General features: G+C 41.4%; 1 protein-coding gene across 12 annotated transcripts in view; it reads left to right on the forward strand.

Annotated features, from left to right (window-relative positions):
• The window catches only part of VPS13B (vacuolar protein sorting 13 homolog B), a 943,390-nt gene extending 920,310 nt beyond the window's left edge, over window positions 1-23,080 (forward strand). For all 12 annotated transcript variants that reach the window (XR_010598024.1, XM_065582180.1, XM_065582178.1 and 9 more), the window contains 6 exons: window positions 1,125-1,301; window positions 2,182-2,352; window positions 9,257-9,433; window positions 12,473-12,575; window positions 13,250-13,499; window positions 20,714-23,080. Coding sequence is in view for 11 of the 12 variants with exons in the window: in XM_065582180.1 (XP_065438252.1) it covers window positions 1,125-1,301; window positions 2,182-2,352; window positions 9,257-9,433; window positions 12,473-12,575; window positions 13,250-13,499; window positions 20,714-20,962 (1,127 nt within the window). In the remaining variant the exon portion in view is untranslated. The remainder of the gene's footprint in view (window positions 1-1,124; window positions 1,302-2,181; window positions 2,353-9,256; window positions 9,434-12,472; window positions 12,576-13,249; window positions 13,500-20,713) is intronic.
• Window positions 23,081-24,612: the final 1,532 nt, after the last annotated feature.

Raw genomic sequence — 24,612 nt, forward strand, 5'->3', positions numbered from 1 at the left:
AGCTTTACTTAGGAGTGGCTGTGAGAAGTAACAAAGAAAGAATCTGGAAAACAGAAACCCACAATGATGGGTTGGGAATAAGGAGAGCAAAGCAGTTTCACGGCCCTTAGTAGGAAGACAAGAGGCAGTTCAGTCCCTCTTTTACTATTCTGTTACTATTATGTATCATGTAACTCTGGCAGCCCTAACTGAAATCTGTGATTGTAAGACTGGGAGAGCAGGCAAGTTCCAATGACTCTTTAGTGTTGTTTCTGAAATAGTCTCGATAGGCTGCTGAAATCAACAGTTATGGCAGCACCATCTCTTTAATAACCTCCTGCCAATCCACCAACCTGAAAAAGAAAAGACCTGCAAACCAGATTTACAGTAAGACTCACAACAGAGCACTATACAGTGGCCATCAGGCTGGCCTCTGACAACCCTGTATTTATATAGGAAACCAGATCTCCAGATACCTCTCCTGGGATATTCATAAGGAATACTCCCTTATGAGTAATCTAATCAGCATGTATATGTCATTGCTGTTTACACAACTGTACTGAGAAAAAGACATTTATCTGGCTAGAACTAGGCTCAAAGAAGAAAGTGATCAGCTCAGAAGAGTTGGGGTGGATGAAAAATAACTTCTCATGCACTTGTCAAAAATCTGCATCCCCTTTTCCAACACCCCATCAAGCAATTGACCTCCATGCTCCCATAAGTCTGTACATTGAATCGCTGTAAACTGGCTGTCATGATTCTCTCACATAAGGATGAGAAATCACTATGTTGCCTACAAAACAAGCTAAGCCTCCAGTACTGTTGCTTCTAGTTGTTAGAATCTAGCCTCCATCTCTCCACGCACACATTTAGCAGAAATACGGGAGGCTCGTGGAAGGAAGTCATTCCAAAGCTATTTGTGAGTTTGCCAAACGGATTTCTTTGATTTACAAAGTATGAAAGATTGCCATTTCTGAATTCATAGTGGATGAGTTATTTCCCGTGTTTTGCTCAGAGGAAGTTCATAATGTGGTGAATTCTAGTGTAAAAAAAAAGGGGGGGGGAGAATTAAGGAATAACTTTTTTCACAACTGCTGCTTCCACAATTTTAGTGAATGTAACATTTGTCTTGTTTCTCCACATAGGCTGGGTTGTCGGATCCTTGGAAATTCTCGGAAGCCCAGCTAGCTTGGTGCGAAGTATAGGGAATGGCATAGCTGACTTCTTTAGGCTCCCATATGAGGGGCTGACCAGAGGCCCAGGAGCATTTGTCAGTGGAGTTTCCAGAGGAACAACATCGTTTGTTAAGCACATTTCCAAAGGTAGATCTTTCACTTCATTGGTCCTATTTCTGCCGTGTTGTCATGCATTGTTAAAGAATGTGTTAAAGTTTAAAATGAAATTGCCTGCAGCTTTGTTTGCCTTGTTAGATTGCAAAGAAATGCAGGGAGGATAACAAAGCTCATATATAATGTCTTATGTATTAAACAGATCACTTCTTGACTACAGTATGCTAGAATGTTTCAGAAACTTCAGAATTTTAAACCTCCCATTGGGGAAACCAAGATTGGCTTGGCCATTATTCCGTGTGATAACTACAGAAATATTAAAGGTGTTCAGTACTTCTGCTAAACATAAGAAATTCTACACTATGTTGCCTCATCATATTTATTATTTCTAAAAAAAATGTAGATGCAGTTGTCATAACTTTTGTAAGTACATTTTGATGTGAAGGCAGATCTGAATTTAAAACACAGCCAGCTTTTCTTTTACAAGGATACATAAACAGTGCCATCTTGTGGCTTAACAAGGTCAGCAACAGAAAATGGAGCATTAGCTGTTTGCTAGCAATTCAGATTCATACAAGAGAAGCTCTTGTAGGATCATTTTATGAATCTTGGTTTACCTTTCCATCCATCCCCACTATGCTCATGTCAGACTTGTAATAGTTTGGGAACCAGGGAAGGATATGTGGATGAGCTGTGCTTGTCACTAGTAAGGCAGGCCTGGTGAAGGGCAATGTAAAAGGCATGATGTGCACTAATGAAGCACATTGATGTTGCTTAACAAATAATAATAAATGTATGTTACACATGGGCAACTTATTCAGTTGAATTGCTGTTCTGTTGGTAAGCATATTTCAGTGAGACTTAGAATAAAACAGTCTGATCCAGATTAAAACATATAACTACATGTTTTTAGGTACGCTGACATCAATTACCAATCTTGCAACAAGTCTTGCTCGGAATATGGATCGTCTGTCACTGGATGAGGAGCATTATAACAGACAAGAAGAATGGAGAAGGCAGCTTCCAGAGAATTTGGGAGAAGGACTGAGGCAGGGGCTTTCCCGCTTAGGCATCAGCCTTTTAGGTAATGTATTGTTACCAATTTACTATAGTTATACTGGATATTTATGAACTACTCATCAGTCTTTTGTACAGTTGTATGCAGGTTAAAAAGGCCAAAACTTTCTTAAATGGCCATAGAGTTACTTATACGAGATATTGTTTCTGTTCATCCAGGATTAGGGTGAGTTTAAATATTGTTTTTCCTGTTAATAATAATTGCAGATATAGAATAACTTCATATTCTCATGCTGTTCTTGGGAAACGCTTTTATTGGTACATGATGTATAGCTCAAAATGAAAGAATAATTCTGTGTTGGGCATGCTGGTTTGTAGGGAAGTCAGCACAAAGACGTCATCATTCTGATGATTACTTTCCAGTGAGTTATAGGAAAACTTTCTAAAACTGATTGTGTTTTCTAATGCACAATAGATATCAGAGATGCTTGTTTTTGTTTGAAAACCACTTGAGCGTAGTGCAAATGTCAAGTAAACTTTGATGAAGAATTCTACTTTTGCAAAGAAAGCCAGATTGGCCTGGCTCAGTATAATTATATTAGTCAAGCAGCCAAATGGTTTGGTCAGAGGTGAAGATCACTATGGATATTTCAAAATATTACATAAAAGTTTGAAAACTAAACCACTCTGGAAAATCTCTAAAAGGAAGTTTTCTAGTTAAAGCATTCAGGAACTGGATTTTCTAGGGTACTTCTATTTGTCACACTAGCAAAGGAATGCCAAATTGTATTCTTTGGCAAGGTGCCTTAGTGCATATGAAGGAGTATGAATCCCTTAGAGATCAAAGTGACCAAAAAACAGTCCAGAGCTAAAGGTTAGAAGAGACGAGCTTGACAGGATTTGTCCTCGTTCCTAATCTTCAGTACTATACACAACTCCTAAATTTACAACCGCAACCCTGAAAGCCCCAAAGAGGAAGTGGTAAAATGTTACAAGTTCAGGTTAAGTTACTGAAAATTATTTTAAGCGAAAACATTAGATGATATGAAGCCCTGTCATTTGATAATGCCTGTAACCTGGCAAGCTAGTGTCCTGAGAGAAAATGTGCATGAAGCAGCAATTTCATATATTAGTAGCCACTAACCCAATAGTAAACTGGTACAGATATTGCAAATCATAGGCAGTTTAGAGAAGGTTTTTTTATTGGGCTGGGGGCAGTCAAGTTGAGTAGCTGGATGAAAGATTTCAGTTTGGGAAGCATTGCGTCAGTCCAGTATTGGATGCTGGTGAGAAATAGTTTGGTGATCTTAGCTCAGTCACAAATAAGACCATAGGCCAATGTGATGGCCACCCTTTTGGCCAACACAGAGGCGATTGAACTGGGGAACTGCAGAGCTAAAAGCATGAGCTGCTACAACTTGAGCTAAAGAGACAACACTCTGTCCTGGGGGGCTGTAACAACTAATATCCTCTGTGGATTGGCTCATACAGGCCACCTGTAACACACACATACCAGTGGATTACACCACACTTGTCACATACATCCAGGCACAGTGCACTAAGTAGTCTAATATCTTTTTGAAAGGCTACCGTGGTTATGTGGATACTTCTGGGTTTATGAAAATAGCAGGAATTAGAATGCTGGAGCCTCCTTGATTACCCAAGAACTCAAACATTATGTTGGAAATATGAGGTTATTAATTTGGCACTTAAACAGTACTCCTCTAAATACCAAATAACGTCTTGCTTTTAATTGCTGCTGTTCCTCAAAATACGGAAGAAGAGCAGCAGTTTACATTTTGGCTTAGGCTGCAGTTGCAGCACTGTTTTATTTTAAAATTTCAACAGTCCCAGGAATAAGGAACTTGTACTCTCTGTCTCCATGGTTCTGTTTACAAATTCTTCACTGCTAAAGTAATACCTACTATTCTTAGCAATAGAAATAATTAACCTCCCAAATAAATACCTGTGGTTACTCTAGGGGAATTGACAAGTATAGAGCCTGTCAGTATCAGTGAGGAATCAGCAGACATCACAATTGTATCAGACACAAATCTTGATTTCTTCTTGATAACATCAAAAAGACTGATTCTCTTATTAAGTATACAAACAATAGGCATCTAAGTTATGTACATAATACACATAAATCCCAGCTGTTACAGATACATCATAATGACATTTCTCCCCTGACCATTCAGTTTTAGGGATTTTAGAAATCCATCCAAAACAGATTTGGTTGGAGTAAAGTGCTGCAGTACTGGTTTGCTTTACCAGCACATTTATAGAACGCTTAAAATAAATACCTCCAGTGTCTTTTTTGTACAGTGAAGTGAAATGAAGTGGTGCTGCTGTGTTCTTTTCTCTCACAAACAGGAAGCATTCAGAATGAATCTAAAGATAGGGATTGCTAGGTCCTTCGTAGAAATAATTTCTATGATTGCATAGATTAATAGAAACATGGAAAAGACCTATAGGATCAGATGATCAAAGCAGCATAATGTGTGTTCCAGTCAACCCAAATGTGCAGACAGTTTGGGTAATTGCATATGCAAATGGCCAGTTTTAGTCATATGTGTGCACAATTATCTGATTTACATATGTATTTGTGGTAATTGCACAGAAAAAAATGAGTGCACATTTGCACACCTAACTTGCTTGACAATCTAGCCCATTATGGCCCCAATTCAGCAAAGCACTTAAGCACGTGCTTAAGTGCTTTGCTGAATCAGGGCCAAAGTCATGTACTCTGTCTCCTTCCCAGTGCAAGTTGTTCCCCACAGTGCATTCTTAAGTGCTTCGTTCTGTCTAGTTTTAAATGACTCAAGCACTGTCAGGGTGTTGTTTGATTTGATTGTTATCTCTGGCTCGCTATTTTCTTATTTTCTAGTTACAAGGAGACTGCTGGATGTTTTCTGTCATATTTTTGATATCAAAAGAGTCTAGGCATTTTTTCTGTTACAGATCTCAATATAGAAGTATATAAAATATAAAAGTGTAGATTGTGGTATTTAGATTATAAACTCCTCAGTGCAGGGGGCCATGTCATCTTTTGCATTTTGTATAGCATTAATCACACTATCATGTCTTAAATAAAAACTAATAATTATGTGAGAGAGAATATTGATGCTATGGGATCAGTTTCAAAAATGTTGGCTCTGGTGAAAGACACCACATTGAATCAGCTCCTTTTTATGAAATGGAACATTTTTGAGTAATTGAACAGCTGTCTAACCCTAGCGAAACAGACGTTTCAGAAAAACTGAAGGAGGACTGTACACTCCACTCACACTATACTTCATGCTAGCGAGCAATCTTATTTAGTAGTATTAGTAGAATGTAGCATGAACAAACTAATAATTCTGTAGTTAGACAATGTAAAGCCTGGCTTTTGGAAGCTGTGATTTCCATTACAGGCAACCCAGATCTGAAGAAGAGCTCTGTGTAAGCTCGAAAGCTCGTTTCTTTCACAAAAAGTAGTTCATCCAATAAAGGATATTACCTCACCCATCTTGTCTCTCTAAACTTTATTATTCACTATAATAGTGGTAGTATTACAGTTGCATCCATTGGGATCAGGGCTCCATTATGCTTGGCTTTGTACATACAAGAAAGTAAGAGACCGTCCCTGTCCCGAAGATCCTGCAGTCTAAAATCCTAATCCAGCAAATATTTATGCACATGCTTAACTGTATTCACAAGTGGGCCTGTTCATTTCAGTAGTACTACCCAGTGCTTAAGAGTGAAAAGCACGTGTTGTTTGCAGCAAGGCAACCACTTTCTGATCATATTTTCAGAAACTAGAACACTTGTGTCACACAACTGACAAAAGTACTCTCTGTGCTTATGACTCTACTGCCAGCTTTTGACTCAACAGCGACACATGCATTGTTTTCATAGTGGAGGATTTTCTTCCTGTAACATATTGATCTAAATGAATGAAACACAGAACAAGTGGCATTAACATTCACTGTGAGCAAAAGAACAGCTTACATAGATTCTATGCCGTTTGACTTTTCTCTTCACTCCAAACACTGTTCATCACTCTGAGCATTCGTTCCATTGGAGTGTTCTATTTGTTCCTGGCAAGGAACTTCGACTTGCCCTGAACACACATTTTGTAGTTATAAAAAGACCACTTTTTTTTTTTCAGTCAGCAGGGATACAGTATAAAATCAGAGTAATCAGGTTGATGGTTGGCAGATGTCATAGCGGTTGTACAATTTTTTTGGTGTGGTAAAGAAGGGAAATGGGTTTTGCTTTTATTGTATTGGGAGGACAGGAGAGTGAGCCTGGCAATGAAGGGCCTGTGAAAGAGAAGAATAGGAGGCAGTTGGAATGAACAGACAATAAATGGGGGGCAGGGATGTCCAAGGTACAAACTACAGAGGTCATAGTTCTGGTGACCTCACCATTGTCCAGGAGCTGTAAAGGTGACCCTAACTGAGCCTCTGCTTCCCCCATGCTCCTGCTGGTAAAAAATCTGTGCTCCTGGGCTGGTTCCACCCTGGGAGCTGCTTCTTCTGCCAACCACATATGAGTGGGGAGGGATAGAGCCACATAGGGCCAGCTGCCCTCAAAGGATAGTCTTCTCTGCACAGTTCCAGGTACTAGGAGATTTGGAGAGACCTAGACAGGCTTCAGGGGTGCATCTCTAGCCGTGTTGCTGATTCTGGCTTCAGCTTGGGGCAAGTCTCTGCTCCTGGGCTTGCTCTGCCCTGGGAACTTCTTCCTCTCCTGAGCCCACATGATTGAGGGAGGATGGGAGCTGCATGGGTCCAGCTGCCCCATGGAAGTGGGAGTACCCTCAAAAGGAAGTCTCCCCTGCATTTCTCTGGGGAAGCTTGATGAGACCCAACCACAGGTACCAAAAGGTTAGTTAGATGCGAGTACTGTTGTTTATTATATGGATTGTGGTAGTATTGTCTTGGGCACGATATAAATAATAATTTTATGTATCATAGTCACAGCAGTTTCCATTCTGCTGTCTTGTCCTCTGGGCCTGATTCCATCAGAGAAGTGTGTGCAGCACACCACAAGTTCTTTGGAGTAAGCTCTTATTCATTATTACCTTATAACATTGCTCAAGTAAGTAATTTACTAGTGCGAGGATTTAGGTGGATTACATTTAATAAGGCAATAACTTCTGTTCTGAGAGTGCAGTTGCAGTGCATGACCTCTGTAGGTTGGGTGAAAGAGGTCAAGAAGTCACATAATATTGGAACTTAGTACTACACAAAGAATTATTTTGTTTCTTCAGATGTGTTAACAGTTGTACAAGAGCAAAGAATGGATGAACAGCTCCCGTTTATGCAATGGGGTGTTGGTGTATTTTGAAATCAACAAGCATGAGCAGCTGTTAACAATTAATGAAATGGAACTGAATTGAAAAGTACATCTCTTCCACAGCATATAGTTAAGGAAGCTTCATAGCCTGGCATTATAATACAAAGAGTTAAAAATGTGACTGAAATGAAAGATATAATGAGTATTCACAATAGCGGGCAGGTCTCTTACAAACAAGGAGGCAGCAATACAAACATGCTTTTCTGGGAAATGATATACACATAAAAAGTGGAAGAAGTGTGTGTAACTGGAGGAAGGTTTACAGTGCTTTCATATTACATGCATTTTGGGGATGCAATGTTTTAGAGAACAAGAATAGGGGGAAATGTGAACGTTCTTCTCCCCCAATCTCATTTGTTATTTGGAAAATACACCAGTTCTCATCATTCAAAATCAGCAGCTCCTTCATTAATCCAGTGCCCATTTCTTAAGATCATTTTAAAACCAGTTAGGGGCTAGCTAGCATATGTCAGTCTGGTAAACGTATTGGGTCAGATGCACCCCTGGTGTAACTCCATTGAAATCAGTGGAATTATTCCTGGGTGCATTTGCCCCCATGTGCACACTTAGTGCCAGATAGAAAGTCAGCTCTTCAGAGTTTTCCATGCTCTAGGAGAAATGCATGGCTATAAAGGTAACACTTCCAGGCAATTTCTTAGTCCTTAAGTGGCTGCTTTATCTTGATATTTGCAGCAGGAACTGCAAACTGAGAGCTATCTGAGGGGTCTGCAAACTTGCACCCGGTGAATTGCTTTGCAGTGAGCAAAGGACTTTAGCTCAGGCAGCCCATTCTCTAATTGATGTTATCTAACTAGCACCCTGTCACTTTGTCCAATCATTGTACTCTTAGTGATTTCCAAATAGTTTATCTATCAAAATTACAATAACTAGAGACATGTCTGTGGTAAGTGGTTTGAGTAAACTCAAGATCAAAGAAATGTACCACCTCACATACCTGTTTACATTTAGGAAGATTTAAGTTGGAGTCCTCTGTTGATACTAAAAGCTGGAGAGGTCATTGTGTCACTTGTAAAAGTTTGAACCATACACATTAAAGTAAAATATGGTCGTTTTAACAAAAGAGTAACAAAAAGTCCAAAAGTCTAATTCTACTAATCTTAGTAGTATATCAAAAGTTGCATTAGCTTATGAACATTTCTGGCAGTGGAAGAGAATATAAACATGATCTATTGAATGCAAGCAGTTTTTATTCTCGTGAAGTCAATCTTAGGCTTACATGAAAATCTCATTTCCATAACTGCTAGAAGTCTTTCAAAACTAGTGGATATTTATTCCACTCCCAACATTTCCAGAAGCCACATATAGAGTGAACTACATTATATCAAGTCAGCAAAGGCATTTAATAAAAAGTAGTTGAAAGACAAAAACATATTATGAAGTTAAGTGATTTGAAGGTTTAAAGAGTGAGACATGTGAAAGGGAAGTGGAGGTTTAGTCTAAACGAAGCGAAAATACTGTTTAGATAACTGGTAAATGTATGCTAAATAGCTGTATAAGAGGGTGGAGTTCAATGTTCAGTCCAAACAAAGCTCTCTTCCAATGTTCAGATTTGATCTTGTTTTGGGATTTTAATCTTCATTAATTATTGGCGACTCTTGTTTTTTCAGGAGCAATTGCTGGTATTGTAGATCAGCCAATGCAGAATTTTCAGAAAATATCTGAGGCCCAAGCTTCGGCAGGGCACAAGGCCAAAGGTGTTATCTCTGGTGTAGGGAAAGGAATTATGGGAGTGTTTACTAAGCCAATTGGAGGAGCAGCCGAACTTGTCTCCCAGACCGGCTACGGTGAGTTTCAATGATTTTGAGATCTCAGTATTAACTTTAAAGAATATTCTTAAGATTTGGTCATGAAATACAGCCTGCCGTGTCTGTTTATATGAATCAGTAGCTATTTTCCTTGCAAAAAGATTAAAAATACTACAGTTAAATTACTATAAATGTTGTCTTTCTCCCTTAAAAGTCATCCCGTCGTGCTCTCTTGCATTGAGATCACAGTCGTGTGTAGCACCAGGAACATAGAATGTACTATGAAGTAATTTTTGGAAGCCAGGGGAATTAGTTACAGAAACATATGTGCTGCAAGAGAGTTTTCAACAGTAAATGTAATGCAGCAATAATATATCGAATTAGAGCATTATTTTGTGGGTGCTTGATCTGTTACAGAAAAGAAAGAGTTGTGTTTTCTTTAAATAAAGAATCTGAGAGGAAAAAAAAAGAATTATGTGGTGGGAATATCCCATTTAAATTGTAGTGCTTCCGGGTAGGGAATTGAATTCTGGTTTTGGATATACTGGTAACCCCAACTTTATGATAGAGGAATGGGCATGCCAAGTAGATTAAGCACTAACAGTAGTTATGGAAAATCCTTTCAGATCTAGGTAAATGCACTTTGGGCCAGTAAAATATGTGAAAGAGTACCATGAAAATGATCTAAACTTGCTAATAGCATTTGCTTCTGGTGTCATGAATCCTCAGCTCCAAAACTAAAGGGTTAAAAAAGGGAACAAGATACACATTGACGACAAATCAGTCATTAAGTTAACGTCAACCAATTTTTAAATGATTTTTTTGACTTTTGGAGTGGTGCTTTTAATCTGAGAGCGTTCTCCTCTTTTTCTTGATATACTGATTCATTAAGCCAGCAGTTCTCAAACTGTGGGTTGAGACCCCAAAGTGTGTCACGAATCCTTTTTAATGCGGTCACCAGGGCTGGCGTTAGACTTGCTGGGTCTGGGGCGGAAGCTGAAGTCTGAACCTCACCACCCAGGGCCCAAGCCCAAACCCAAGTCCCACCACTCAGGGCCAAAGCCTAAGGACTTGAGCCCTGGGTGGCGGGGCTCAGGTTACAGGCATCCTGTCTGGGGCTGAAGTCCTTGGGCTTCGGTCTCCCCACCAGGGGTGGTGGGATGTGGGCTTTGGCTTTGCCGTCACACCCCTTCCTCCCCCTCCCCGCACATACCCCAGCCAGGGCAGTGGGGCTCAGGCTAAGGTCCCCCCTCCTGGGGTCGTGTAGTAATTTTTGCTGTCAGAAGAGGGTCGCGGTGCAATGAAGTCTGAGAACCCCTGCATTAAGCCAAAGTTATTTGTGAGTGGAATATGAGGAGCTGCCTTAGAGTCGAAATTTTGAAAAATTATCTCCACACTTCTCTTTACACACAGAACACGTCCCTAACCTAATCTGGGAGATAGTAAATAATTAAATAACAAGCAAACATGCTTGGTAATCTTTTTTATATCCTGTTGGTAAAAAGGCTTGTGTACAGCTCAGTCTCTTCTTCAATGGTTTTACAATATTGTGAGCCTGATTTTATCTCTTACACTAGTTTGGCTCTGGAGTAATTCCTCTGAAATCTGCATTCCACAAGTGTAAAGCTGATGTCAGTGAAATCAGAATCTGGCCCTAAGTTGTGGGAACAATGTTCTTTTTGTTAACTGAAGAATCATTGTTTCTAGGTTTAAGCCCAGAGTACAATCATTATCAAACTACAAGAAATCCATAACCACAGAGGGACAGTTTTCACTGCAGATATTGTATACAACACATCATGTTTTCCATGAACATATGACAGAAAGAGTTAGCCAGGGAAAGACATAAAAACTATATCAATAATAAATGGCAGTGCGTGAGAGAGAAACACACAACAGTTAGAATAACTCTCAGCCACAACTGGATTGGAAGTTGGGTCTGTGCCTCTTGGGAGGGACCCTGGGGTGGGGGACCACACAGAAATAAACACATGTTCTCTCTCCATCTGTAAATGACATTTTCACTTGCATAATGCTGAGAACTTGGGTAAGCCAATTGTTACAAGTGGGAAGCTTCTTTTAAGTATTAGCATCAACATGTGTGTTAAAAATTAAAGTATTTTTTCAAATACTGATGTTTTGTTTAAATTATTATCCATTTTATGTTTAAATTATTATCCATTTTATGTTTAAATTATTATCCATTTTAGAAAAAGGAATATAAATTACTGACACCCCTATGTAAAGATGCCTATTGCTTCATTGGAGTGCTTAATTTAACAAAATCATTTTCCTCTGTTGTTTACTTATGAAGGGCTCAGCACTATACCTTGTTACACTGCTCCGCAACTCTTAACCTAGTTTCTGTCACTCTTGTTAAAGAATTTATTATATCAATGAAGTTTTTACAAACAAGTAATTCTTGGTCTAATGACCATACCTCATTTATAAAAATTTACAAGCCACCAGAAAGCACACATGCTGTATCATCTTCTACTCTGGATATTCTACTTAGAGACCTGTTTAACTGCTTCTTGTAGTCTTCGTTCTGTGCTGGCACTAAGAAGAACTTATAATAAACCAGATGCCCCAGGAGATCTCATAAATGTATATAGATCCATGTTTAACAGCTGGATTAAGTAACTTAACATTTAAATGCTGTACCTAGGCAAACTTTTCTTCTAATTTTTACCAATCACGGCACATATGTGGAAGTATTTTAATTCTGAACAAGGAAGTTAACGGTGGTCTTGGCTTTTTATACATAAATTGTAAATGATGTGTCTTATCCCATTTTGGAATGATGGCTCTCAAGGGCATTATGTTTCTCCTATTTGCTAGTGTGTGACTGACTTTTAGTACATTCTTTTTTGTTGTTGTTTGTTTCTTGCTAAGGGTTAAATGCACAGCTATTGCATTGTAATGTTCAATGAATTATCTTTATTACAGCTTCCAAAGATGTGACATCAGTTTGTATCTGCACTGTTTTATGAACCGCTCTAAACAGATGACATCACTGCAACATGTAACTGTTTTCCAGAAAACAACTAGTAAAAATCTTAAATTCTCTTACCACAGGTATTTTGCATGGAGCTGGACTTTCTCAGCTTCCCAAACAGCGCTATCATCCAAGTGATCAAAATGTTGAGCAGGCTCCAAACAGCCACGTCAAATATGTCTGGTAAAATTATTTAGACACTTGCTCATTTTTACATCCACATTGTTTATTAATAGGTTCTGGCTCTTGGTCAAGTTAATCGGCTTCTTCCCTAGGAAAGGCTGAGTTATAGCAGTTTATTTAGGAATGTTAAACACAAAGGTACTGCGTAGAAACCCAATCTGCAAATGATGGACTGCTGATCTGCTTCCAGCTTTTGAACTGCAGAGCTAATCTTTATTTAATGACATTCAGTAAGTTTTTACTTATTTATCATTGCACTGAGCCCAAGAAAAATACTGCACATCTCCAGAAATAGCTGTCACTGAAGATAGGTTTACTTTCTGCACTGGATTTGGATCCAGCTTCTCAGGGTGATTTCTCTATTGGGATGAGAAATTGGTTGACCTAGGTGAACGTAATTATGAATAGCCATGAAGTTATTACGTCAGTTTTGCAGCAAATCGTTAAGGAGTTATGATAAACTTTACAGAATAAATGTGAAACCTTGTTATTTAAATCTTACACATGAGTATTGCAGGAAATGTGGTATTAGTTATTTTAACAAAAACAAACTCCAGCTTATCTTGTATTTTTAGGTGGCAGGCAGCTACAATCTTAAGTGAAAACCTGGAAGAAAAAAAGTGAGTTACTACTTTACACATCCAAATTTCTAATACTGACTTATTTTTAAACAGGAAAATGCTTCAGTCTCTAGGAAGGCCAGAGGTCCATATGGCACTGGACGTGGTTATTGTGAGTGGATCAGGCCAGGAGCATGAAGGATGCTTGCTGCTTACGTCAGAGGTGCTATTTGTGGTCAGTGTCAGTGAAGACACACAGCAGCAGGCATTCCCTGTGACTGAAATTGAGTGTGTAGAAGACCATCAACAAAAAAATCTGCTGAAGGTGCAACTCAAACAACAAAGAGTGCCTTGTGATTTGGAGGTAAAGACATATAGTAGTATCCTCATTTAAAGATAAAGTTGCATTGGTGAGTTTGTCAAGAGTATCAGTAGGAATCAGTTGGTGGCATGCTCATCTCTGGGTCAGGAGGTCAAAGATTAAGGTCCCACACCAGCCACTGGTATTTTTAATCTTCTTAGTAGTAAAGGTGCTGTCATTCCCTTCTGCCTTTTTCAGTCATTGTCCAGATTAAACTTCAACATCCACCACAGTGCTTTTCTGGAATAAACTTGGTAACGTAGCCAACATTCAGAGGGGTAGCCGTGTTAGTCTGAATCTGTAAAAAGCAACAGAGGGTCCTGTGGCACCTTTAAGACTAACAGAAGTATTGGGAGCATAAGCTTTCGTGGGTAAAAACCTCACTTCTTCAGATGTCTTGCATCTGAAGAAGTGAGGTTCTTACCCACGAAAGCTTATGCTCCCAATACTTCTGTTAGTCTTAAAGGTGCCACAGGACCCTCTGTTGCTTTTAGCCATCATTAGCTCTCTGAATAAGAGGTTCTGAAGCTGTGTATGTGTATTTATTGCTCAGAACATTAGGGATGCTCCATTTGCCTGCAAATTTACACTGAAAAAAATTAAACCAAATTCTATTAGATGCTTAACCTAGCAGTTCAGCAATTAAATGCACATTGTTAGGCATGATTCATCTATTAACCCTAACAAGCCACTTTCACTTAAGAATATTTGAGCAGCGTGGTTTTATTAGGTTGCTTTTATCCTCTAGTACTCAATTTTGCAACTCCCTTCTCTTTTTCCTGCAAATCATCACTTAAACTGAGCAAGTTCTGCCTGACCATCAAGTCTCATCATCCAATTCTTGAATGAGAGGCATTGTCAGAATCAAACATGGATATCAGTATTGTTATTTATATTGCGCCAACAAGTAACCCATAGACCCATATAAAGACAAGCGCCCTGCCCCAAAGAGCTCACAATCCCAACAGAGAGTGTATATACAAAGGAAGGGGAAACTGAATACACTGAAAAAGCAGAGAATAGTGAAGTTAAGCACCATGGGTGACAACCTGACCCAAATGAAGTCAATGGGAGTCTGGGGAGTGATTCCAGTTGCGCTGGGATTTCATTCTTGTTAGTTCCATGGTTTTTGTAAAATACTTTTTTTACCTGATGAAGTGACAGTGGACTTGGTGAAAGTCTTGGGTAAGAGAGGCATAAAATGGATGAGCAGAGTGATTAAAGCTGTATGGCAGGCAAGAGACTCCCCAAAGATTGATGCAAGTCTATCTTGGTCCCAATACATAAGAAGGGCAGCATCCATGACTGTGGAAACTATCAAGGGATAAAGTTACTGTTGCATGGAGTGAAAATACTGGAACACATCTTGGACGCTAGGATTAGACGAATGGTGGAATAACTCCTCAAACAAGAACAGTTTTGCTTTAAGAAAGGATGAGGAACCACAGATGCTGTGTTCGTAATTCGGCAAACAACAGAGAAGCAGCTAGAGTACCAATAGGATAGCTTCTTGGGTTTTATAGACACAAAAAAGGTGTATGATAATGTGGACAGAAGGATGCTTACAACCGTGCTGAGGAAATATGGAGTGTCTGAGGATATAAAAACTATGGTGAATGCACTACGTAGAGTGTACTATGTACTCCACTTGAAACAGAGATCTGAACATATTTTGGAACAAGCCCCTCTGAACAGGGCCGGCTCCAGCTTTTTTGCCACCCCAAGCGGCAAAAAAACAAAACAAAACGGTTGAGCTCCTGCCGAAGTGCCGCCGAAGAAGAAGAGACGGAGTGAAGGACCCACGGCGGAAGTGCCACCGAAGACCCAGACGTGCCGCCCCAATACCGGACGGAGTGCCACCCCTTTCTATTGGCCACCCCAGGCATCTGCTTCCTTCGCCTGGAGCCGGTCCTGCCTCTGAAATGAAAGTTGGACTGCATCAGGGATTGGCCCTCAGTCTGCTGCTGTTTAGTACTGATTGACTACATCTGCTGGAAGAAGATCCCAATGGGAAAAGGTGAGAAGCTGCTATATGCAGATGATATAGCAATAAGAACAACGAGGAGTCCGGTGGCACCTTAAAGACTAACAGATTTCTTTGGGCCTAAGCTTTCCTGGGTAAAAAACCCCACTTCTTCAGGTGCATCTGAAGAAGTGGGGTTTTTTACCCACGAAAGCTTAGGCCCAAAGAAATCTGTTAGTCTTTAAGGTGCCACCAGACTCCTCGTTGTTTTTGTGGCTACAGACTAACACAGCTATCACTCCGATACTTGGTACCATAGCAATAAGGGCATCCTCAAAAGAAGACCTAAAGGAAATAGTGAAATCAGTAGTATGATCAGCTGAACAGGCATGAGCTGTAAATCACTATGACTGAACTCATATGGGTCAGTAGAGGTGCCGCAGGGAAACTGGATATAGAAATTAATGGAGTAGAATTCAACCAGATTGACCAGTTCAAGTACCCGGGCAGGTGGGTTACAGAAGACGGCAAGCTTGAATGTGAGGTACAGTCCAGACTGGGGAGTGCTGGAAGAGTGTGGAATAATGTCTCAGGCATTGTGTATGACAAACGTATGCCACTGGGACTGACAGCGCAACTGTATAGAACAGTGGTACAACCTGCAGTGCTATATGGGGCAGAAGTATCCAGTATTGTCTCAAATGTGCCAGCTGAGTTTTTGGTCATATGAAAAGAGGGTGTTTTGAAGATTGTGACATTAGAATTAAAACCAGACTTCTGGTTTATAAAGTTGTGATCCCCACCTTATTCTATGGGGCTGAAATGTGGACTACATATAGGAGATATCTTATGGCACTGGAGAAGTATCATCAGTGGCGTATGCGTAAGATTCTTCAAATTAAATGAGCTGATAGACGCACTAACATCAATGTCCTCTCGTAAGCGAATATCACAAGCATCGAGGTGATGATTATCATCAACTTTGCTGGGCAGGTCATGTAGTTCGGATGCCCAATTCTAGACTGCCAAAACAAGTTTTCTCTTCTCAAGGCAAACATGCTAGAGGAGGGCAGAAAACACACTATAGAGCTGTCTTGAAGACTAATATGAGAAAATGCAACATTGACATTAACTTGTAGGAATGTATAGCCCAGGTCCAACAACAATGGAGGAATTGCTTGAAGCAGGGAACTCGGCACTTTGAGAACCAGATTCGACTACATGTAACAGAAAAACGGGAGCAACAGAAAGAGCGCACTATGCTTCGAACCAATATCTCAGATTCACCCACCCTTCTCGGAAACACATGTCTGCAATGTGGCAGAGGCTGTGGCCCATCTGTGGACCCATAGATAACTTTAAATGGATAATCCATGAAAGATATCATCCTTGACTTTGAGGGATCGCCTATGATGAGATCTTTAGTGTTCTATGTATATCCTCACTATGTCAGAGCTTTTCAGTAGGCTGCTGTGGCTTTGAACAGAATGGGGGGAGGATCACTTCCTGTGAAGCATGCAAAGAGGAATTCACCTTTGGTAAGAAAGATTCCAGAGTCCTTAGAACCACGTTGTCATCATGGCACACACAATGTGATTTCTGTATGGATGGAGCTGCTAACTATGAGACTCATCTAGCATGTATCATAGCAAATAAGAAGCAGGTGTAGACAGATAGGTAGGTAGAAAGAAAGGCATGACCATTGTAAATGGTTCAAAGGGGTGAGTGGTTAGGGGTCCTAGTACAAGTAGTTAGATCCCCCTTAGGAACATTGGTCTACTGCAGGTTTAGACAATTTGCTCTGAGAACTCTTGAGACTTGAAGATTTTTGGCTAAAGAGCCCAAGGATCTTGCATGTAAGACATTACTTATGGGTTATGACGTATGTGCTATGTTGCTGTGCTATAGTCCCTTTCCATAATGTCCTGAAGAAAATCTAGAATAGCTGGAATTCCAGGGTGCTTGGGGTATATGTTTTTTTCTTGACACCATGAGGTAAACCATGACTAGCTGGAGAAGTAGGCCATTAGTGTTGAAGTCCATCTGGAGGCCAGTGTAGTCGTAATCACTTTGAACGATAATCCAAGTGCAATTAATGCTTCCCCTTCTGAGCTGCCAACTGTGTATCTGTGGAGCCAATCTGCCTTCTGGTTTAGTTCTCCCTTTGCGTATTGCTCTTATGGAAGCCAGATTTTTCCCAAGTTCATTCCATTATTTCCATCCCTTCTTAGTGTAGGATCAAGTTTGTTGTCCAATTGGACTGGGATGTGATCAGGGCTCTGGAACATTCATCGGGCTAGCTTCACTGCTCTGACCTCCAAGAGGTTGATGCTCTCATTCCTATCTATGGAGCGCCACATTCCCTGCACTGTTCTTTGTCCGATGTGTGCTCCCCACCCCAATATGCTGGCATCTGTCTTGAGTACTTGAGGCTCTGCAGAGCAGCTAGGAAGACCCATGTGGACATTTCTTGGAACTGTCCACCATCTGAAGGACTCAGTACCTACTTTAGGACCAGCACTTGAGCTTGCATGTGTTCCAGTGACTATGAGACTCAGCTAGCAGCTATCATAGCCACCCCTGAGTACTCTGCACTCAAACTCTCACCCTACTGAGCCCCCCCCTTGAATCTGGACCATCCCCATGAGCCTCCCGGACCTGGACCCCCCACCCCACTGAGCCCCAACCACCTACACCCAGATCCCCATCCCACCAAGCCTCACGCACTCAGACTCCCCTGCTGAGCCCCCCACACCCAGACCCCCCAGCCACCTCCACCCTCCCACACCCAGACCCCCCTCGCAGAGTCCCATTCCCCCTGCACCTGGAAACCCCCAACGAGCCCCTGTGCATCCAGATTCCCCCCTATCTGGACCCCCGCACCAAGCTGCCCACACCAAACCCTCTCACTCCACACTAAGTCCCTCAGGGGCCAGGGCTGGGTGTGCATGTGAGACTGTACCTCTTGCTCACTATCTTGGTGCACCTGGCATGGAGGGGCAGGGCCCTGGGGTGTTTCTGGGGCAGGCCCGGCCCTTGCGCTATGTCAGGGTCAGGTGCAGCCTCACCGCTGAGTGCATGTCCTAGGGAGGGGCTGCGGGATGATCTCCCACATCTGTGCAGCCAGTGGTCTGTGCTCCCCTTTGCCATGCTGGAGCTTCCACATTTATTTATTTACAAATAAAATACACAGAATTGTGCAGAATTTTAAAATATTATGTGCAGAATTTTTATTTTTTTGGTGCAGAATTTTTTGCCACTGAGTTCCCTCAGGAGTATTGCTTGTATTGCTCCCATATCCTGGGGTGAGAGCCCGTTCAGTATCAACTCGTGTTTGATGGGACTGCTTGAGATGGGTGGTTGGATGAAGAAGGTATGAGGTGATGCCCTTAATATGAGGGGGCAACTGAAACTCACTACTACTTTCACCAACTAGTCCACTTTCATCCATTTCACCTTCTCTTGCTGATGTTTCACCCATTCTGCAGCTCAGTGTCTCCCACAATTCTGTGATGTATAGGCTGTGCCCCTCCTCTGCAGTTCAGGGTCCATCCTCTCCAGCTTCCTACCAGAACTTCTGAGAAGGGGGATAGTTTGCTTCCTGCATTCAAATCAAGTTGGAGGCACAGTCTTTGTGGTCATAGTGAGTTTGTAGAGGTATTGCTGCCACCTCTGATTTTGCTACCGGATCTGCAGTTCTAAGGTTTTGCCTGAAATATGTGCCATCTTACTTCTGTGGTGAAGATGGGCAAAAGGAGCATTTTGCCTGTTGTTGGGCTTGTAGTCCCTTCTCAATGCACTCTGTGGAGAAGGAAGGGATTGCTTTGGCATGGCTGTGCTCTCTACTACTATTTTACCCAGTTTTCTCCAAACAGGAGACAGTCTATGAATTTAGATGAGCACAAGATTTGTTTAGAATGGGCATCTGCATTGCAGGGATGCAATCAGATGGGATCATGGGACGTATCTGTTTTGATGAAAATTTCATCAAAAAGGTTTCTTACGTCCAGGATGGAATTTCTTGTCATGACCAGAGACCGAGGGAGACACTCCAGTGGTTGGGGGCGCTCTCTTAGGATGTAGAAGACCCAGATTCAAGTCCCTGCTTCAGAACCAGGCAGACTTGAACCTGGGTCTTCTGCATCCCAGGCAAGTGCCCAAACCACAGTGCTACAGAGTAAATCAATACATAAATGAGTTATATGAAGAGGAGATGCTCCAACTGGGTGGGGGGAGTCAGCGAGAGAGGTGGTTAGGGCATTCACCCGGGATGCTCTGAATCAGGCAAAGTAGGGACTTGAACCATCCCGTACACCCCAGGTACATACATAACCACTGCGTTATTCACTGTCTGTCTCTCTCATTTTTCAAAAGTTCTCATTTTCATTCTGCATTGGAACAAAAACCAATTTTGAAACCTTGAAATTTTTTGCAAAACGGAATTGTTTACTGGCCAGCATGGGAGCTGAGAACCCAGTTCAGTATTTTTATGTAGGGGATGAATTTGGATCTTTTAATGGGTTTTTCCTTCTGGCTGTGGGACTTTACCCCTTGAGCTGGCCAGATAGCTTCCTCTGCATCCTTCCCCCTTGAAATGCTCAGAAGCTCCTGATTGGAGTCACAGCTCTTTGGAGAGGGCATGTCCTGAGTCCCATGCCCTGCCTGTGTGATGGTCGGCAGGCTGGGAATAGGCAAGACATAATTCACCCTCTGAAAAGTCTGTGAATGCTGCCTCATATATAGAACCCCACTTGGATTTAGTCTGGTGTTTACTGGACAGCTCTGCCGCAGCCTGAGGGGGACATGGGAGTCCCACAGTAGGTACACTACAACAACTGATCTGGGTGGCTAAGACTACCGTGCTGCTAGATACCTGATCCGTGTGGGGCAGCAGAGGAGGAAAGATTATAAATTGTTCATTACTGCCCAGAAAATGAATTAAAAGTCAAATTGGCAACGGAAATAGTTGGGAGCAAACCTAACTGCTGCCACAGAGGCAGAAGTTCTGGTGGGAAGCTGGAGAAAGGGGACATTGAACTGCCAGCAGAACTGTAGAAGAGGGAAGCAGCTCACGCATCACAGAAGTGTGGGAGACACTGAGCTGCAGAAAGGATGAAACGTCACCAACATTACAGATCTATGATAGGAAGCCTTTGCTTGATAACAAACTAATGCAGAAGTATGTTTGCTGGGTATGACCAGTAAGTGAAGATACTTTACATTCCAATAATAAAGCTGATTTATCTGATTTTAGGTGGACGGAGTTAGAGAGAGACTCTCTGAACAGCAATACAACCGGCTCGTGGATTTCGTCACAAAAACATCCTACCACCTTGCTCCAAGCCACTCTTCTGTACAAACAGCATCACAAGTTGTAGCTGCAGAGCCCCTTCCAAGCACAATTAAGACATATCAGTACCTAGTTGATCCAAATTTTGCTCAGGTATTCATTAGTAAATTCACTATGGTAAAAAATAAAGCCTTGCGGAAGGGATTTAATTAAGAACAAATTATGGCAAGCATGATTATGCATTACCATTTTTAAAGTCACGCTTTCTATGCAGTCACCTAATGTGAACTTTTCTAATGTCAGTTTTGTGGGGTGGTGGGTGATAGAAAAATTAAAAGCTAGCTTTTCTGACCTGACTACAAGGACAGCTTTGGGATTCCTGGTCTCTACGCAAGATGTTAGCACTAGAAGGAAAGCAAAGTTGGTGCGTAAAATAATCATCCTAATAAACAAATATTCAACCAAAGGGAAAGGTGGTAATTGAATGAAAATCCTTTGTTCTTTCTCTTAGCAGAAATAAGAGGAAAGGAGACAAGGAAAATCTTATTCATTGAGACATTTTTTGCACACACCAAAAATAGATATCCATGCCCACTATATCATATTTTAGGGTCTGCCAGTCTCTGGTATAAGCAAGGCTTATAAACTCAGCTGTAAAAACTTCCTCAAGGCTGAAACTTTTTCCACCCCAATGTCTACATACTGAAGCAAAACATATTCCCCTACTAAATCTGATAGACCTGGTGTGGCCGTTTTAAGTTACTAGCGACAGCTGGGTTTTAGCACCACTCTAACCTTAAAATAGCTTCCTTTATTTGACTGAAATTTTGCAGGACATTAGTCCTTAATGTAAACTAGTGCCTTTGTGTGGTTTGAAGAACAAAATGGAAACGATAACATTAATTTACTTTTGAAACTGTCTGTATACAGAAACCTTATTTTATCCACCAGTCAAAATGTCATAAGAATTTTTGATATATATACCATTGTGGATTAGTTGGTAATATGCAATTATGTCAGGGAGACAGGAGCAGTTATAATTTTGGGGCCAGTAATGTGCATTTTAACAAGCTTTGTTTATTCTCATTAATATGTACCAAAAATTCATAAACACTTTGCTCCTTTTAAACCCAAGTGCTAAACTTCATCCTTAGCTCACCTTGTTAGGCTCTACTATTTCTGGACTCTCCAAACCGTACACACAGCGTTTCCTTACTTAGGCCAGCTGTAATTCATTTCATGCTTATCACCCTATAAATGTCTGAAACCAGGAAAGGGGTTCAGAATCAGGACCGAGAAGTCATGTATTACATCAGACCATACAGAAATACGTGTACCTAGAAATTATAACCTATTTTGCACAGCAGAGCACTTGGAAAATTCTTGGAGTTAGACTCATTTCTCACTACATATAACAATTGTGAAATATGTCGGAAGACAGAGTTGTATGAAAACTGCAATATTGGAGCCCAGTGAAAACCACTATCTGGCAGCAAGATGGCTACTACCAGCAGTAGGCTTACAAATGGCAATTGCAATAACAATTACATCAATGTTAGATGGCACTTGTAACAATATTAGGTAAAAAGCTTTTAGACAGAGATGTGCTTTTCAAGTTGTTCTTTACCCTTTATTTTCAAATCTGTGTTATAGTTTGTACTGCTGTCATCACAAGAGCAGTTGGATTGCTTTGCAGAGCAAACACACATACAGCGATTTTCATTTTAAATGGTAAAAGCTGACTTGACTCAGTTTCTTGGTTTTTGTGAGCTTCTACTTTAAACTCTGCCCATGACTTTTCTCCTTCTGACCATGAATTTCAGCACATGAACTAACTTCTTGTGTGGGATTCCTGATGTACCTGAATACAACCAGCAACTAAGTTAGGAATAGGAGTCAAGTCAGATCATTGCCCTTAGTGTTCAGTAAATGCCATTTACTTATGTTAGCATCTCTCCTATACATAGCTGATATGACCAAATGGACATACAATAAGAATGTATTAATTGCTACGTGTTTCTCATGAGTTCTGCTTTGTTGAAGCTACTCCTGGAATTCATGTCTCTTGTGTACTAATAAGGAAGAAGCACGGGATTTGAATAGCCCTTTGCTGAATGTGAAATGAACCCATCCATTATTAACATTTCATACGGTTGTCTAGCTACTTGGTCATTGTTTGCCTTTAAGTGACACTATTTAAAAATGTAAATATATAGATTGTTCATTCCTAAGTCTTTTATGGTAAATAGTTTACTATTGCTAATTTTACATACTGATGCATAAATTGTAATATAACAAGATTGTTTACAGTTAATAAAGCTATTCCTAAAATACTTGGTTTCTATGTGCTACACAAGGCATGTGGTTACAATCTAATGAACAGAACATTGACTATAATAGTGACTGAATCTTTGAGAGATCAACCCCCAGCAAGGTAATGGGCTTTGCTGTACCCCAGAAAATGCAGCCAACCATGAAACATAGTTTGAAATTCACATTAATATTTTTTTGAAGTAAAGACTGATGACTAGAGCTGGCAAAAACAGGTGCTAAAGAGTTTTACGACTCTATGTACTGAGTCAAAACTGCGTCATAGTCACAACCCAAACTAGAATAAGCTGTTCACCTACTAGACTATTGGCTGAATGTCAAAAACATGCAAAACACACCTGTAAAACATATGGGAGGAGACAGTGGTTTTTCTGAAGTGTCAAACTAATATTGGTGGGATTATGCTGACATTTTCTTCCTGAATTATGCTCCTCCTCTGGCAAAAATATTTATATTGCACACTCATCTACAATAAAACACGCTAGTGTATGTATTGCATTTGGCAGAAGGTTGTTTCTCCCCCTTCTGTGAAGGCAGGTACGGAAACACATGTGGTAACTTCACATAAATCAGCCTCTCCTACATATGATGTATGAATGGTGAAAACAAAACTGTCCACGGAGCAGATGCCTAACAACTGTGCTTGGCTGGCTGAAGCTCTCCAACTTGTGCTTTTAAAAATATACCTGGTCTCATTCTTTGAGGCTGGAGGGCCCAAAATCTCAAATCCATCTCTTTTTTAGTTTGTGCCTTGTTCAAGATTTTGGCTTGCTATCTTTATTCTGCAGTGTTTAAGGAACGCTTGTTTGCTCTGGGAGCACATTGTGGTGGAATCTTCTCAGGAAAGAACTTGTATGGTTCCCTTCTACATCTTATTTCACCTGGCCATCACAGACAAGCATGATCAACCACTGGGGACAGTCTCATAAAATCACCTTAACCGGAACACCCGGTTGAAAAAGGACCCTCATGGCTCCGGTCAGCACTGCTAACCAGGCTGTTACGAGTCCGGTCGGCAGCACAGCGGGGCTAAGGCAGGCTCCCTGCCTATTCTGGCGCCACACAGCTCCCGCAAGCAACTGGCATGTCCCTGCAGCCACTAGGAGCAGGTGAGATCAGGGAAGCTCCACACACTGCCCCTATCCCCGAGTGCCGCCTTTAATTCTTTAGGAATGGGAGCTGCAGGGACAAACAGGGCCGGCTCTAGGTTTTTTGCTGCCCCAAGCAAAAAAATTTTTGGCTGCCCCCCACCCCAGCCCTGGTCTCTCTCTTCCCCCCTCCCACCTGCACCTCCTGCCACCCCAGTCCTGGGCTCTCTCTCCCCCCCCGCCGCCCCAGCCCTGGGCTCCCCCCCACCAGTGATGACTCTGCCCACTCTCACCTCCAGCCAGTCCGGCACTGGCAGGGTCGGGGTAAGCAGCGGGGCTCCCAGGCCACGCCTCAGCCCAGGGTCCCTCCATCCAGGGCTCCCGCCTCCGGGACCGGCCGGGACCCGGGAGGGCAGAGCCGGGGACCACCCCCGCAGAGGGCTG

Source organism: Chrysemys picta, chromosome 2 (genome assembly GCF_011386835.1).
Source record: "Chrysemys picta bellii isolate R12L10 chromosome 2, ASM1138683v2, whole genome shotgun sequence".
Classification (NCBI taxonomy): Eukaryota; Metazoa; Chordata; order Testudines; family Emydidae; genus Chrysemys; species Chrysemys picta.